Below are 17980 nucleotides of genomic sequence, written 5' to 3' on the forward strand. Positions count from 1 at the left end.
GTTAGTGTCCTGTTTGGGCTCCCTCAGCTCCTCGAGGAATGCCCCTGCCCATTGGAGCTTGCTGAATAGGAGTATATGACAAGGGTGGCATTTGATGATAACCAGCTAGTACTGGCTTCCTGGAGTCCTGGTATGATTCCTCTGTTAATGTTCTTCAGGTTTTGCCCATGGATGCTGAGAAGCTGCAAGAGATCACACATGACCCAGATTCAAGAGCCAGTCCCCTCCTCTGCCTGTCGCAAAGCTCTTCCAGACAGTTCCTCAAACCCATCAAAATCCAGCTTCCGCTGCCAAATGGCATCACAGGTCAGTACCCGAGGGACTTCAGGGGCAGATGAGACTTTCTGTTTTGAGAGGGATCTATATAGGATACTTCTGATTGGACACTTACCATCCATGATAACACCTCATTCCGCTTTCTTCACTGAATCTTCATCCGAGATCAGTAAAAATGTACAGCATGAGTACCAACAGCCAGTTTGGGAGCCAGAATGTGTGGTAAGGGCGGGTGAGGAGGGCTGTGTGATAGTCTGCCAAGCTCCCTGTAGTGATGAGCGCTAAGAGCTACAGCTGAGGAAAGCTAAGACACTAGGGCTTGAGCTCCTCTCTTTTTGGCTGGTCACTGCTAGTTCTGGTGCCTGCTGAGACGTTTCCTCCCCCCTCGCACAGGAAAATGGCTGGTGATTATGGCCCAGCTATGGGTGCCCAAATCTTCCAGGCATTTTCTCTCTTCCTTCCCCTACGGATTGCACATACCAGGGTCTCACGAGCGAGGCCAGGGAAGGCCCCTGACAAACGCTTGCCCCCCTTCCCGGTTTAGTAGTCACCCTGTTGCTCTGTCTTGCTGTGTGCTAGGCCAGAGCCTGGAGCGCTCCCGCTTGCACCTCCTTCATGGGGACCCGCTGGCTGAAACCTGGAGCGACATCACGGATCAAGTCCTGCTGGAGATCAGCCACATCTATGCCTGCTTCCAGATCCAGCACTTCTCCTGGTGAGCCTCTGCTCCTAAACTTGTTGTTGATAGATTTCCACGGACGTGTAATGCTTGGGACACTTTTATTAAATCTGAAGGAGATATGTAATGAGCAAACATGCCTGTGGGAAATGTTAAAGTGAAAGACTGAAGCATGGTAAGAACCCGTGGCTTGTCCAAATGCTCCCTGTCACCCAGCTCCACGCACGAGTAGGAGACATTCCCTTTCTGATATTGTTTTTTAGTTTTGTTTGGGCTGCAATGCCCCTGACTATTCCCTATCCCCCCCACCCCCCTATGAACCCTTCTGGTCTTTACTCCAGGTGCCTCTCTAAGAGGGAGTCTGTGCTCTTCAGGATATAAAACTGCAGCTGTAGAGTTTGTAGCTTGTGCAGCCCTGCACTTCTTGGTCTCAGAGTTGGGATAGTGCCAGCTGATGCCAGTGTCTCTCTCTGCCTTCCATATGACTCCACTGCCACTGCCACTAGAATTTCCTTTCTGCCTTCCAGCCATGGGACAGATAAGACTCATCCCCTTTTGGGGATTATGAGCAAACATCATCCTGTTACCCACACTGTGGGAACTAACTCTTCGTCTGTCCCAGATCTTGCTACTATATACATTGAGCCAAAAGAAATGTTGGTAATTATTTTGATATGCTGATTTTCTTTAAAATTTTAAAACTGTGTACAGTAAAAATGTAGCATAACTTAAAAATAAAAATATCATAAAATAAAAATACTATAACTTATAAAATTACATGCAATCACTTATAACCTCATAAATATCAAAATAAGGCAGCAGTTGCTGGTGAAACCTGTTCCCTGTTCTCCCACAGGTACTGGCTCTGGTACACAACCAAGACGTACGTGGGTGGCATTGCCAAAAAGGTCTATGAGCGGCTGCGCATGTACCAGGTCAATTTTGTGGCCCTGCAGAGGAAGAGGGACCCAGAACAAGTCCTGCTGCAGTGTGTGCCCAAACACAAGGTGTGTCAGAGGCGGGGAAAGGGCCGCCCTCTCTGGAGAACGGTGATGGCGAGCTAAGGGCACCGTCTCGGTAGAAGGCGTAGGCAGGGAGCTCGGAGTACTGCCTCGGGAGTGATTCTGGGCTTACTGTGCTCTGCAGGTGGACTCCGTTCTGAAGAGGCTTCAGGACCGGTACCAGGGCCCTGAGCCCTCAGACCTTGTGGAGATGTTTGAGGGGGAACAGTTTTTTGCAGCCTTTGAACGCGGTCTTGATATTGATGCAGGTAATGTGGGTGTTTCAGCATGGATGTGTGTGTGTGGGGGGAAGGAAGGGGGTGATCAGTACTGATGCATTGACTTTCACCATCACCTCCAGACCGACCAGACTGTGCAGATGGTAGAATCTCGTTCATCTTCTACTCCCACATGAAGAACCAGAAGGAAGTTTACGTGACATCTGATGTGAACAGGAAAGAGCAGGCTGTGAAGGGACAGGTGAGCCGCGGATCCCTCTCCTTGTCCTCTGCCCTAACCCTGCCGATTCCCAGGCAGAACGGGGACGTCGCGGGGCACTGGGGGAAACCGCTGTGCAGATCCAGGGGAAGTGTGGGAGGGGGGAAAAAAAGAAAATTTGCTTTCTAACTCTTTTATACTGTCTTAATTTTTCAAGGTCTCCTTTTATCGGGGAGCCATGCCAGAATCTGTACCTGAAGATGCCACGAGGAAGAGAAAAGGGCCCGATTCCCACTGGCTGGCAACCCTGCCAATCAAACTTCCTGTATGTTCTTTTTCATCTTCAGGTATCCTAGTTACACCTTTTGACGCTGGGAGGGAATGAGCGGGTGTCTGCCGGCCTGAATGCATCTTTGCAAAGTGTCGTTGTGCACATGTGCCCGTGTCTACGGGGGGTGGCTCCTGCATGCCCTCCCTGCTCATTACTGCCTGCACTGTGTCTGTGTGCATGTGTGGCCGTGCATGTGTGGTCGGTGTGCTGATCGGTCTGTGGTCATGCGTGTAACTGTGTCTGCATGTACACGATTCTTTGTGTGGAGGAAGAGCTGGCACTAGGGGGGTTCAGGTAAAAGATTGACAGTAAGTGCGGCTTCAGATATGAACTGTAAGTCTTGCACAGCTAATGACCTCAGTCTGTTCTGCATTGATTTTCATGGGTCCAAGCAGCGATGCATTCGGTAAGGGACGCAGTTTACCTCTTTTTCCAAAGTAGGATTTTACAAGAGTTGCCAGGGAGTAAATAGGCTGGCCCAGCAGCAGAGCCGTGCGCTGTCTTGTGGGAGATCCAGCTCTTGCTGCATGGGTGAGTGTATAAAGGCACACAGCGCTTTAGCTCAAAAGTCATTAAGACTTTAAACCTGGAAATAAGCAGAATGAAGCTGCCATGCCATGCAAATAATACTGTGCACCAAGAATATATAGGGTACAGGTCCCAGTGACTTGAAAGCAAAGGATCCTCCCATGTTAGGGCTTCAGCCATCTCCTCCTGGCTGGGGCTCCGCTGGCCAGTTTCAATATGTTGGTGAGAGGTCCTCACCAGTTTTGGTTTGTCCTCTATTGTTCTTGGCCTCTGCATGTCGTCTCATTATTCTGACAGGAAAAGCAGTCCTCTAAAAAAAAAACAAAAAACAAATCATGAGAGAAACTGGCAGAAGTGGTGGAAATTGCAGCATGGAGAAGACCAGAGGCCTAGCAGCAGTGGGTGTCAGGGCCTCGATGGCTGCATGGCCTTCTAACAGATGTCGCTGTGGTGAAGCCCTGCACCAGAACCTGCAGCGTGTAACAGACTCCTCGTGGGCGCACACATCTGAAGAGAAGGTGCTGGAGTGCCCGTGTAGAGCCTGGGCTGTGCAGCGGCCAGAGCTGCAGGAGCCTGCAACGGCCATGTGGAACCCATCCCATCAAAGTTGTAAGGACACCAGGGCACACTAAAGTCACAACAAAGCACTGACTGTTCCCACGCTGGGGGCCACTTTTGCCACTGCCTGCCCTTCGTGTTTTTGGTGAGTAAAGCCTCCTGGGTGTAGAGTAGATGAGGGGTGACCACAGGACAGGGCTGCTGTGTCTGGTGCTGGCCCTGCACCACTGCAGCAGGGCCAGGTGGGATGGAATGGAGGGGAGAGAAGGTGCAGGGGGCTCGAGAGAAGAGGGATGTGTAGCGGGGAGACTCAGAGAGATGGGGCAGGAGAAAGGAAGGGTTCTCGGAGCATAGGTTCCGGAGAGAAGGGAGAGTCTCGGAGAGAGGGGGAGTTAAGTGTTACTGCAGCTCTAAGGCTACGGAGCACCCCAAAGAGATGGAGAAGGCATGCGTCAACCTGGGAGTCCTCACTCAGGGCATAGAAGCCAGCGAGAGCTGAGACTGGAAGGAGCATTTAAAACCAGAGTCAGGAATATAAAATATTAAACAGGTAGTAAAACCTTGCCATTGCTGCGGGGAGCTGGGGAAAGGCTCAGGTTGGTCCCCTTTGAGAAGAGGTGCAAAGCCCCTAGTAAAAAGTACCCGGAGAGTCTATCCCAATGCAGATTGTCTGAAAACTGTCCCCTTTAGTTGACAGGTCAAGAGTGCAGTCATCGACTGACAGTTCTGGGATTCTGATTCTAGGATCACACAGTTGGAAAGTAAATTGGAAAACATTTCCTAAATCAATGTTGAGGTTTAGGAGTCTGATTTTGAGCTCAAGTTGAGAACAGTCAAGTTATGAGAGGATAAAATGCAGATTTTTATTTTCAAAACAACTTACGGTACACAAACTGTACAGCTGTCAAAAAGTGCTCGTATCTTCTAGGTCTGATGGCCTCTGCTTCAGATTTGAGTCCATGGGCAAAATTTCTGGTTAAACACAAATTTCCTTATAACAACTCAGTTGATTCCCAGTTTAGGCCTTTCTTTTTCATGAACGTGAAATGCAAAGGTGAAACACTTTTATGGTTGCAAAACGGAGTTCATCTGCTAAAGCGAGCTCCTTTAACAAGTGTTCTGGGTTTACATAGAAACAGATGCGAGCCGGAAGCCATGGGCCTTCACTTTACATGATAAAATCGGGTAAGATGTCTTCATGTGAATGCTGTGTAATCTCACAGAACCCAAAGGCCAGGCCTCAGTTAATGGTCCTTTCATGATGATAAGCCTCTCTGAAGGTGGGAAGAATGTCTCCAAGGCCCCCAGCAGTGTTCCATTTGTATTTAAGCATTAAAGTCTTTTCAATACAGCAGTAATAATCACTGGAAGCAAATGATGATTTTCAGCTTAACTTTTACTGATTAATGATGGAAAATTGATGTAATTCTCTTGTGTTCCTCTCCAGCTTTAATTCTTCTGACTTTAAGCTTCCAGTTAATTTATAATGATGCTGATATCAACTGATTCTCTTGTTCTTGATCCATTCTAATTAATGGGTAGTTTGAAATCTTCCTCCCAGAATTTGGTGGCTGGGATGATTATTCCCAATTTAGATATTGTAAAGTCAAGTCCCAGTTGTTCAGAACCGATGTTCCTGCTCTTTCTCCTTACTTCCCTGTTGGTGCCTGGAGGTTACCACCACGCTCAATACTCTGGTGATCTAGTCGTTTTTAACATAGGATGGGTGCCAGACGTCTCCTCTTTGCTCCTCATTTGTCCTCCCCCAGGAGCTTCCCTGCGGGACTTCCAATAGTTCACTGAACCTCTCAAGTTAAGAGACTTGAAACACCTTACGAGGATAAGCATGGAGTTCTTGGATCCATGGGGATTCAGGCAGATGTCAAAAATAAAATTCCTGAAAATAGGAAACCAAAAAGGGAGGAAGGAAGGTGTAACACAGTGTGAGGAGTCTTTAGCGTGCCAGAGGACAGAGCAGGCTGGACTCCGGCTATTCTTCAACAGACTTTATTATTTACAGGCAAATTAAAACAACTAAACTCCTGCTTCCCTTAGCAGTGCTGGCAGCAGAAATGTAGCAGTTTAGATAAGTAGTTTCACCAAAGTTCTGGTTTTCTTCTACTCTCATCTGGCGCCTCTCTTTCCTTCTGGGCCCTGGCATCTTATCCTTCTTCCTAGAGGAAACGCCTTGCACCCAGGATTCCCTTGTGGCTGTCTTAAGGTGGAGCAGGCTAAATGCCTGGTCCCGGACTTCTTAGGAGGGTATAACACTGAGGTGAAGGAAGTGCATGCATATGAGAGATTTGCATGCACTTCCTTCACCTTCTCTGAAAAGGGGGAAAAGGCACCCTTTCCTCTCTCCCATAACCAGGCTTCATCCCTAGAAGCTCAAGGGTTCTTTTCCCAAGAACATAACAAAAATAGGAGCAGGCACAGAGACTTCCTGGCTCCTAAAGGGGCTAACTCAAAATCCACACCCTAAAATGATGGGACTGGGTTTCATAGTCTACTATTTCAGTCTCCCTCATGGGGAGCTAAACCCTACTAAAACACTACTTCTGTCTGCCCCATTAACAATGGAACAATCCTCCTAGTAAGAACCCATCGAGTTCCACAGTTGTAGAAGCGAGAGTGGCAAGAAATTCAATACAACATTTCAGAACTCTCATTCTCGTTAAACAGGGTCCGGACACAGGCAATGTGGTAACTGGTGTATTTCAACAAGCAAAGAGACAAGAAGAGTACGGACACGATGAAAGCAACATCAAAGCCTTTCTTATGGGCAGAGCAACTTTTATTAAATATCTCAGCAATGCACAGAGAAGGTCAACAGGGTTTTCACGCGCATTGGCTCATCAAATAAATCCTTCCAATAGGAGAATGGGAGTTGACGTCAAGTGTTTTCAATATATGTCAACTGAAGGGTTATTTAGAAATAGATGAAATGGCCATCCATACCACAGAAAGATTACCAACTTATTACAGCAGACGTAAGGAAATACAAGCTCTAGCAATAGATGCTGTAGCCCAGATATGGAGTCAAAATCTTCGCTGTATTTTTCCCCATTAGTGCATGATCCCATAAGTCAACCAAAAGATTACAACTCAACCCTTTCTTCTTTGCATTACCCATACCTCCATATTGGCATGGCTGGTCCTGATTTCCAGGTCTGTTAGAAATGTCCATTGCCAGACAATTTGGCTTCCTCTCATTCCTGACATTCTCTCTCAAGGTTCAATTTCACATTAAGATCCAACATCTCTGAGCTTGATGACTTGGAGGCTGAGAGAGCACAGATAATTTTGAAAGAGATGAAACAGGTTTGCCATTTTCCAGAAAACAGTCTACTAGTAAAGCTACTTAATGATATGGATAAGATTTGCAAACTGCTGTATAGAGAGAGATTATTCTATCAAAGACATTGGTGAAAACTGTATTGGAGTCACTAGATATCGGCTTAACTGCAAACACATTAAGGGGAAACTTTTCTGCATTGAGACTTTTGTTAAATGCCTGCTGAAAATCCAGATACACTGTATTGACTGTTTCACCCTTATCCACATGTTTACTGACAGCTTAAAAAATGTAGTAGATTGAAAAGGCCAGAATTCCCTTTGCTAAATGCAGATTGGTTTTTACCCATTAAGCCATGTCTATCCATATAACCAATAACTTTGGCTTTTCCATTTTGTCTGGCACTAACAGGCTCACCGGTCGATAGTTTCTTGCATCACCCATGCAACCTTTTTAAAAACTGGTGCCACATTGACCACTCTTCAGTTGTCACGAGTTTTCTGCTTTTAATTATAGGGTACAGGCTTCTAGTAACAGATCTGCAGTATCATGTTTGAGTTCTTTCAGAAATCTGGAGAGAATAATAATGTGTACCCTTTTAGTTTTTCAGTTTTTTCTATTACATCTTCACAATTTCCTTCAGTTCCTCTGAATTGTCACCATCAAAGAATGTTTCCAGTGCATCTCCCCAACATCCTCCTCCGTAAAGACCAAAACACAGAATTTTTCTTTTTTACAGCCTTGTCCTCCCTGAGTGCCCTTTTTACATCTTGCCCATCTCATGGTCCAGCTGACTCCCTCAGAGGCTTCTAACGTTCTTGAAAAAGGTTTTGTTCGTTTTTTGCCTCTATAGCAAGCTTCTTTTCAAATTCTTTCTTGGCCTGCCCTATTACTTAAAAACATAGAAATATAGAACATAGAGACCGTGCAGTCCATCCACATCTCCCGCTCAGCTTTCTAGTCCCTTTCCTCTTTCTCAGAGATCCTCTGTGCTTGTCCCATGCTCCTGAATTCTGATACTGTCCTTGTCTCCACCACATCTATATGGGAGGCTGCGGCATGCATCTATCACTCTTACTATAAAGAAACATTTCCTTGGTGTATTCTTGAATCCTCATCCCAGGAACCCTCTTTCTATTGAAAGAGGCTCATTTATTACTAGAGAGATCTAAATGTCTTTGTCATTGGTTATTCTACTTCCACCAGGTCTGTGAGATACCTATTATGTCTATATCTTCATTCAGATAAGGGTAAACAGGCCCTTTTAATCCATTAGATATATCAGCAGCGTTTGACCTGGTTGATTATGGCATCCTCTTATGGCATTGTAAGATACGAGGATAGGCAGGAGAAGTGCAAAAATGGGTATTCTCTTTTCTGGCAGACAGGATGATAGCAGTATCTGTAAAAGCGACAATTTTAGGTCTGTGGGATTCTGCAGGGTTCATTGTTGTCACCGACTTTATTTAATATAATTGTGCAGCCTCTTGGGTAGATAGATATGCGGATTGAGTGTACTTGACTACATACAATATATGCTGATGACTCCCTCTGGGGGAAGGACCATGTGGTATCCCTATTGCATCTGAAGGAGGCCATGGGTGCTATCTCCGGTTGATTATTGGAAACAAAGGTAGTCCTTAATGAATCAAAAACTGAGATTCTTATAAGCAGGGATACTGGTCCTTCAGTGACTCTCCATTTGGTTGATCCTGGAACTGATATTGTGCCTATAGAAATGAAGTGAAATCTTTGGGGGTCAGGTTGGATTCAGGTGTTTTGCATAATTCAGATGGTCTGTTAGAAGTTGCACCTTGTATGGTGGTTATGCTCTCTTTTGGACAGAAAATCTTTTTGGGGTGTTGATTCAAGTTTTGGTTTTACCGCTCATGGATTACTTTATAGGTCTAATACTGCAGTCCACCTGAAATGGTATAAAGATGAAATCATTATAAAAGACACTTCCTATCAAATAATCAGTTCTGTGCTATTGTTATAAATCCCTTATGTACTGTAAATTGACGTAGTGCAATTAAAGGACTTTCCTATTGGTGTGCTTTGCACCTAGCCTCATGACTTTGGCTACAGATATCACTTTTGCATGAGACCAAGTATAATCATGGGTACTTTATCTCGCTTTTTTTTTTTTTTCATTTTTAAATCACAAGTAAAAGCATTCAGAAGACAGGTTCAGCCTAACGTGAGAATGGTGTATGTGCACTGCATGTATCCCCGACTCGTTCGTGTCTTGGAATTTGTCTGTATTGGGGACCTGCCTCGGCATTTCCTTTCCTTGTAGCTCAGAACAGATGCTCGTTAATGCCTGCTGGAAGGGGATGGGATGGTTTTAGGTTTTGTCCAAAAATCTGCTTCATTGCTGCTCAGATGGAGAAGTTGAAATCTGCATCCCTCATGTATGAACCTGACTGCTTTTGTAACAGAACTGGATAACCTGCCTTTCAGGTTAGATATGGTGCCGCTCATTAGTTGGTCGATCCCGTCATATTTGTATTGTTGGATTAATAGGGCTTTTACTGTATGCCCCTTCAGGCAATTGATTTTTGTTTGGGGAGGCGGTTAAAAGTTTTTAATAAAGCACTTAATATTCTTATTTTTGGACTTCTGGGATTCACATACAGACAATTTAGAGTGTTTATTTATATTCACAGCCTGCTTATTAGCAGTTGATATATTGATTTATTTTGAAACATTTTGCTTAAGGATTGATGTACATTGAAATCACTACTTGGAAGCACTTTGTTCAATGATTGCTTGCATATCTGATTTACTATCAGGACAATTTGCATTCCTATTCCTTTGATATTTGGATGGGACATCCACTACCTTCTCAGCAAGCAGGTCAATTACCAAGTGATCCTTATGCCCAGTGGCCACCCAGCTATCTACATTCACTATGATCGATTCGCCAACTATAGTGGCGATAGTGTCCCTCCTGGGCACATGCACCTGGAGAGACATCCTCGGATGTGAGAAGAGAAGGCATTATAAGAACACAATATTTGCCATACTGGGTCAGACCAAAGGGCCATTAAGCCCAGGATCCTGTTTCCAAGCCAGGTTACAAGTTCCTGGCAGAGTCCCAAGGGGGCAGATAGATTCCATGCTGCTTTCATGCTGCTTATCCCAGGGTTAAGAAGTGAATTTCCCCAAATCCACCTTAGTGATGGTTTATGGACTCTTCTTCCAGGAACGTGTCCAAACCTTTTCTAAAACCAGCTACACTAACTGCTTTTACTACATCCTCTGGCAAAAAATTACAGAATCTACTTAAGCACTGAGTAAAAAAAAAAATCTTGTCTTAAATGTATCAGCTAGTACCTTCATTGAATATCCCCTAATCAACAACCAATGCCTGCAGACTTGGGTTTGATACAGGTCAGGATTGACCCCCATTCAGGGTCCTGGCAAAGAGATTCAGGGTTTCTTTTTCTCTGGTTAACAGAAGCTGAGATCTACGTTGGGTGAGCAGCAGAGCTGGAAGAGTCCCTCCTTGCCCCCACTGAACCTGGGGAATGCGGAGACGGGCTACCTGACAGAAGCTAACCTGCTCTCCATCGCCCGGCGCATTGGGCTAGACTGGGGCAGAATTGGCTTGAACCTCGGACTGTCCTTCCAGCGCATAGAGCGCATTGGCTACAACAACAAGTAAGTGAGGAGGCTGTCTGAGCCCTGTGCACGTTCAGTCTGTCGGATAGCGCCGCACTGTGCAGACGCATCCACCCGCTTGCATAACACAGGGGACTCTTTCACACTGCATCACCCTGTGCACGCTCCTCCCTTCTCAACCTGCTTGGGCACTGAGTGACGCTGCCCTTTGTACACTCTGCTGCTGCCTTTTGGGGTTCCCTCATCATACAGCTTAGGAGCAGTATAAAAGGGAGAGACGGGTGACATATCAAAAAGAGAGGCTTGGGCAGGGATAATAAACGATGATACGGTAATTGTTGAGGGGGAGTAAAGGGAAAGCAGTGCCTTCTTTCAGTTAATGAAAGACCCTGCACATTTTTATTGTGCATTAAAGGCATCTGTGACATCGCTTGCTGCTCTAGAGGAATAGCAGGAGAAGAATTTCAGAAAGAAACCGTGAAATGTTTAATTTCATACAATGCTGTGGATTGGAGATGCCCCCAAGCAGGCAGGTCAGGTTTTCAGCCTTCTCCAGGTTCAGAGCAAGCAGGACTGGCGCAGCTCTTCTGCCTGACCAGCCAGCCTCCCTTCAGTTGAGCCCCTCCGGTGCTGGTGGCTGGTAGGTCCTCTGGAGGGCAATGCACTGGGTCAGGAAGGAAGTACTCGGTGACGAGGAGTGCACCAGCAAGACAAGGCAGACAAGGAAAGAGCAAAGACAGAGTGCAGGGCGAGGAGTGGTGCTAGGCCACCAGGAGACCCAGACAGGGCACAGGACGGCCACTGGAGGGCCCGCCGGGACAGGACAAAACATAGAACAGAGGCAGAAATGATAGGCCCAAACGAGACGAGGACAAGGCAAGGAGCACTGACGAGACGAGGCAAGGCAGAGCAGACCGGCAAGAAAGCCTAAACAGGGTTGGAGCTTTACCCAGAACAAGGGCAAGGTTAACAAGCAATGGTCCTAAACTAGGAGCAAGGCAATACAGGCAAGAACACAAGAACAAGTGGTCAAAGGCAGAGAGGGAGGCCTTACTGCATCGTGCAGCTTTCAAGGCGGTGGCTAGAAGTGGTCTGAGGGCCCTTACTGGTTAGGGGAGGGGGGGGCTGTCTAGCAGCCAAACTTGGAACCTGTACCCAGGGCTCATTCTGTGCTTTCAGCTGCCTTGCATGGATCATGTTCTGTAAACATGCACAGTTTACTCTTGTGGATAATCAGGTTAAAATACCTTGTAAACAAGACATTGCAAAGGTCAAGCAGGATGTCAGCCCTCACATGGGGCTGCCAGTCCCAGTTGGGACTTATGGGAGTGTAGGGTAGCTGAGTAGGCTGGAGGCATGTGCCACACTGACTCCAGCCTTCTTTCTTAACAGATTCCGCTTTATTAATCACACCAACATTCACAATATGTAGACTGCTTACCTCTAGCAGTGCAGTCGCCGTTTCACTTCAGGACAGTTATGTTTCAAGAGCTGCCTTCTCCTGGAGATGTGGGGCTTGTCGATTCCCAGCTGGGCCCACCTTCTTATCCCTGTACAGCAGGGTCCTGCCCATAGAGCTCGCTCTCTCTATCTTTGGCAGTTAAAGGTGGGCCGAGCTAGATGCCGAGTCTCACACAGGGCCACTCCTTTACATGGAGAAACATTTTGGGCACTGAAAGACTGATCCATCGGCATTGGGAGCATTGACATTGAAGGACCTTAGAGCTGCATTGGTGGAGGTAGCAGTTATGGAAGGGGACATTTACAGGGTTAGCCTAAAAAAGGAAGCACCAAGAGAACGGTTCTCTTGGCGCATAGACAAAATCATTCTCCTTTTTTTTTTTCTTGAGTTGCTTTTGTTACATAGGGAAAAACCCAAATACACTGCCACATAAATTTCTCATTCATTTTAGGAAAGAACAAATGCAGGATCCTATTTAATTCCTTCTTTAAATCAACCGGTAACCCTTTCCGCCCGCAGCATGTACATGATATGTAAACGATCGGATTAGCTATTCCCTCCCATATAGTAACGTGCGCCCCGACTATCGCCTTTCTAACCTGCAGTTTTGCCGCGTGTTTAACCTGCTAACTTACCGCCTACCCTTTCCCCTGCGTTAGTGTGGAGCGTCAGCTCAGAGAGATGAAATTTCATGGGCAAACAACCCCCTCACCCCCTGGGACCCTTACCCTGGCGTTAGTGTGGTGTGACAGCAATACCCCCGAAGCAAGGCGCAGGGCGAAAATCGGCTCGACATGTCATTAAAACAAAAGTGAATAAAGTGTAATAAAAGTAAACTTACTGCATGTGAATTTTCTTTGACCAGTCCTCTCTCTCCTCCTCCCGAGGCACGCACCGCGGCTCCCCTGCCTCCCGGGGCAGCCGGTGGCGAAAGCGGCTTCCAGCAGCCCCCGCCGGCGATGGTGAGTGAATGAATGCAGGCGTGCATTCATTCACCTTCGCCGGCGAGGGCAGGGGAGCCAAAGCGGCTTCCAGCAGTCCCCGCCGGCGAAGAATGAATGCAATTTGGGCGCTCAAGGCAGTGCATTAGTGAACGCCGAAGTCACACGCCGTGACGTCAAATGTCGTGATGTCACGCCTCAAGCGCCCAAATTGCACGCACAGGCGTACACAGGCGTGCATTCATTCACCATCGCCGACGGGGGCTGCTGGAAGCCGCTTTCACCACCGGCATGCCTCGGGAGGAGGAGAGAGAGAGAGGACTGTTCAAAGAAAATTCACATGCAGTAAGTTTACTTTTATTACACTTTATTCACTTTTGTTTTAATTTTCGCCCTGCGCCTTGCTGCGGGAGGGGGGGAGAGAGGACCCGAGTGTAGGAGAACATCCACTTCCTGGTACCTGTCATTTCAAATGACATTTGAAATGACAGGTACAGGCGCACCCAGGATACTGTATAGAGCGGGCCTAACCCTTCTCGGACGCTTCTTGGACGCGGCTTGCATTTGCAAGCTATTTAAATACAGTATCGAGCGGTAGGTGAGCCGGACTGTGCGTGCGGCAAACGCGGGTGCGCCCGGCACTAACGCAACTCTTCCTACCGCTCCTTACTGTATCGGCCTGTTAATAAGCAGGCAAGACAATGATCGAAGACATTTGGAAAGTGAACTCCTCCCTTGTCCTTAGAAAGTGCAAATGTCGGAGCAGGACAGGCCCAGGGTCCTTGCTTTGATTCCCAGATCAGGTCTTCTGCACTCTTGAGTTGGTTGAAACTGGGGAAGTTGCTCCTTTTGTGGTGGTGGTGGGGGGCTTGTTAAGAGTGAAGGCTGGTGGCCAGATTCAGAGCCCATGATAGAGGCTCCCAGCCTCAGGACTGGCTGCAATGACCAGACTAGAAGCTGGGGGAGGGTGGGTCTGTTATAACCGTGGAAAATCCCCAGGTAATTATGAATCCCAGCAGTGGCTGCAATTGAGCTGGAAGGAGGAGGAACTACCAGGCCCAAAAATGGCCCGCTCTGTGTGCTGTTTACCTCACGTGGTGTGGAAGCCCCCACTCTGAGGGGTAAATACCTGCGTCGGGAAATGGAGAATTGCTCCAAAAATCCTCCTCTTAATTTAATAAAAACCTTTCTTTCCCTGCTATTTCTTCTGTTGGATTGTTTTATATATTAGTTTAAAGAAGTTTTTCTTGAGCCAAGTATGATGTGTTTGTTCTTATCTCATATTACTTAGAAGGGAAGGGACAGTTTTAGCCATGTTTTAGGTTTATTTTAATTTCATTTTTTTTTTCTCTTCCTTAAGATTTCAATAATTTTTTGGTGAAATATTCTTGTGTATTTTTAAATTCTAAAAATATTGATTGCAAAAACGCACAAGCACAGGAGGCTTAAAGCCCCAGTCATAAGATGCCAAAGATGCTGTCAACATTTATTTTTTGATAAACAAAAAGCCCAATCGAACAACCTCGAAGCGATCTCAAATACTTATGAAACATGAATTGCTAGAACTTAAAAAATTAATAAATAAAGACAAGCTTTAAATTGTGATTGGGCCCTTCATACCACCCGTTTGGTTGTCATGATATAAATTTCAATTGACCAACCTCTGGGGTCTTATATAATCATCGGTCCTTTTTTCTTTTTCTTTTTTTAAAGATTTTTTTTAAACAATATAGAACGATTTTCAAACTTACGTTGTGTTAGAAAATGTCATTTCACCAAGCCCAAAGTGTAAAAAGAATTATTTTTGTGTATAATTTTCCCCTTTTTTTTTCTTTAATAAAATCTCATTAAGCTCTAATCTCACCAAGCCCGACACGATATCATGTTTCGCTAGAGCTGCTTCAGGGGGCGTCTTTTATACTACATACGTTCAAGGTTTTCAGTAATCAAAGCTTGGTCCCATACATCAGGCCTGTTGTTGGGACATTCACAGGAAACGTTGGTATTAAAAAAAATATTTATAGATGTGAAGCCATTTATAGGACCAAGCTTTAATTACTGAAAACCTTGAACGTATGTAGTATAAAAGACGCCCCCTGAAGCAGCTCTAGCGAAACATGATATCGTGTCGGGCTTGGTGAGATTAGAGCTTAATGAGATTTTATTAAAGAAAAAAAAAAGGGGAAAATATATACAAAAATAATTCTTTTTACACTTTGGGCTTGGTGAAAAGACATTTTCTAACACAACGTAAGTTTGAAAATCATTCTATATTGTTTAAAACATTAAAAAAAAAAAAAAAAAAAGGACGGATGATTATAGAAGACCCCAGAGGTTGGTCAATTGAAATTATATCATGACAACCAAATGGGTGGTATGAAGGTCCCAAACACAATTTAAAGCTTGTCTTTATTAATTTTTGAAGTTCTAGCAATTCGTGTTTCATAAACATTTATTTTTTGACATGTTGACTGTATTTATTATAGTCTATATTTTTTCCAATAAGAAAACAAATCTTCCTTAGCTTTTCTCTTATCTAGAGAATTCTTTTCCTTCCCTGCCCAATGGTGACCATTGAATCAGTCATGAAATAAATTTCAATGGATACAGTTAAGTGCCAGTTCACAGCACTATATTATGCATCTTGTACCTCTGTGCTGGCTGGCAATGCTGTGCCATGTGTCCTGTAGGTCAGTGCTGGCTGGTGCCATGCAGCTGGAGCTCAGTATTGGCTGGCTGGTGCCGCCATGTTCCTGCAGCTCAGTGCTGGCTGGTAATGCTGTGCATCACGCAGCTGGATGCTCCTGGAGCACACTGCTGGCTAGCGCCTTGCCAGGTCTCCTACGGCATGGTGGCCCTGCAGCTCGCTGCTGGCTGACTGGTGCCTTGCATCATGCAGCTTGGATCTGCAGCTCATTGTAAGTTGGCTCATGTCACGTGCTCTTCAACCTGATGCTATGCTGTGTCTCTCACAGGGAGGACTTGGACAGACAGATCCTGGATATGCTCTTCTCTTGGGCTAGAGAGAATGCAGATAATCAAGATTGTGTGAAGAAGCTGATTTCAGCCATGGAGGAGAGCGGTCGGCAGGACATTGCTGATGAAATTCAAACCATTATCCAGCTGGGGAAGCAGAAGTACAGTGCGTCCATCCGCAGGCTAGGACTGGAGCAGGAAAGTAGCAACGAGGACTCAGCAATAGCTATGGGATAACCATGCAGCCTGCTGAAGAGGTGCTCATGCTGAACTGTAGGGTAATAATGCAGCTTTCTGTAGAGCCAGGGGGTAGTAATGCAGCCATCTGGAGGAGTCTCGGACATAACCAAAGGGAACGGAGCCTACTGGAAGAGGCCTTAAATATTGCCTGGGGTAATTCTGCGGCCTGTCTGAGGGCTCTCATATATAGCCAGAGGGAATAAGGGTCTCTGCTGGAGGTGACTCAATTATAGCCCAGGTGGAACAGTGAGAAATGGATACACAGATACATGTGTAGGGGGGTTAAACATCTTGACAAAACATGTTTAGGTTTATTCTCCCTAAAATAGCCATGGCCTTTGCCAGCACTTGATATTCCGGACAGGCCAGAACTGTTGAGTAAAACCAGGGGGGGCACCATTCAATATCTTATTTATGAAATAGAATGACAGCATTAACTCCTAAATTTCAGGTTAATTTGGGCGGTAGCTGGTTTTTACAGCTTTGTAATTTTGTCGGCCACCGAAAGCTGCTCTGCTGTTAGTGGCTGGTGTCCCAGCAAACTGGCAGTGAGACCTTAGTGACCGATCCGACCGCCAGGGGCACTGGATCTGCAAGCTTTACGCTTAGTTTTATTGATGTATTTAAAGATTTTAGTTTATTTTAAGGGTAGAGCTGTAGTAGCTGCATCGAGCCTTGAGAAACCACCTTGAATCTCTGTAGGGTTGTGATGACGACACAGGGAGCGCGACCTTCAGACGAGCCAGTTTATCTAGGACTTGCTTTTACAATTGATCTTCTTTAATCCGGCTGAAGGGGGGAAGAGTTCCACGGTGCTTGTACGTTTAGCTGGATTGGGGGGTGGCATTCCTGGGGTGGGGGTTGGGCAGGTCCCAAAAATATCAAGCTTGGGTTGAACTTTCAGATCTCTGCAGTAGTCCCTCGGGTTCTTTGTCCCTGACGTAATTTTCAAACTAAAAGGATACAGGTAGCTTTGAATTTTGGTGCAAAACCTACAGAGCAAAGAGGGGGCAGCTTGAAAATTGCTCCCCAAAGACATGAGTAAAAAAACTGTTCTTCTACAAGAGCTTTCCAGACCTCTATGGGTCGGCAAGGCTGTAAGGAAGAAGCTCTTCTAGCTAGAGAATGGTGAGGGAATTCCCACCCCACCTACAGGCCTAGGATCATTCAGCTGGAGGTGCAGTGTCCCTCATCCAAAGCAAGAAATAGCCCAGGGGAGAGAGCGAACAGGAAAACGAAATTTCTCCTAGGATGAGCAGGATGGTGACCTCATCGGATGTAGCCTGACATGGAAAATATGTCAGAGTTTCTGGAACCTCGACTGGGTACACTGAGCATGTGTCCATGCTGGGTACACTGAGCATGTGTCCATGCGGGATCCCTCTTCAGGTTCTCTTTTTCTGCGGCGCTTTCACATCGCAGTTACTGAGCTCGTGTTCTTTACTTCAGTAAAAGTATTTGGAAAACTTTGCAGCGTTTGTTTTCTGATTCCCCCCCCCCCCCCCCCCCCCCCCCGTGGGTCCCTCTCGGTTACCCTGTACTTAGTCAGGTTTTTCAACAGTTCGGTAAGTTTTCTTTCGCTTCCATCCCCCATGGTGGCGGTGCCTCGGTGCCCGCCAGCTTCGGTT

General features: G+C 46.1%; 1 protein-coding gene across 2 annotated transcripts in view; it reads left to right on the plus strand.

Moving 5' to 3' along the window:
* The window catches only part of PIDD1 (p53-induced death domain protein 1), a 59196-nt gene that overhangs the window by 26374 nt on the left and 14842 nt on the right, over positions 1–17980 (plus strand). The window contains exons 9-16 of one of the 2 annotated variants that reach the window (XM_029582418.1): positions 159–306; positions 856–991; positions 1812–1962; positions 2102–2225; positions 2318–2436; positions 2612–2719; positions 10570–10772; positions 16112–16369. In XM_029582418.1, the coding sequence (XP_029438278.1) occupies positions 159–306; positions 856–991; positions 1812–1962; positions 2102–2225; positions 2318–2436; positions 2612–2719; positions 10570–10772; positions 16112–16349 (1227 nt within the window). In that variant the 3' untranslated portion in view covers positions 16350–16369. Of the gene's footprint in view, positions 1–158; positions 307–855; positions 992–1811; positions 1963–2101; positions 2226–2317; positions 2437–2611; positions 2742–10569; positions 10773–16111; positions 16370–17980 lie in introns of those variants that run through there. The other variant, XM_029582419.1, reaches the window with a different exon arrangement.

Source organism: Rhinatrema bivittatum, chromosome 17, assembly GCF_901001135.1.
Source record: "Rhinatrema bivittatum chromosome 17, aRhiBiv1.1, whole genome shotgun sequence".
Classification (NCBI taxonomy): Eukaryota; Metazoa; Chordata; class Amphibia; order Gymnophiona; family Rhinatrematidae; genus Rhinatrema; species Rhinatrema bivittatum.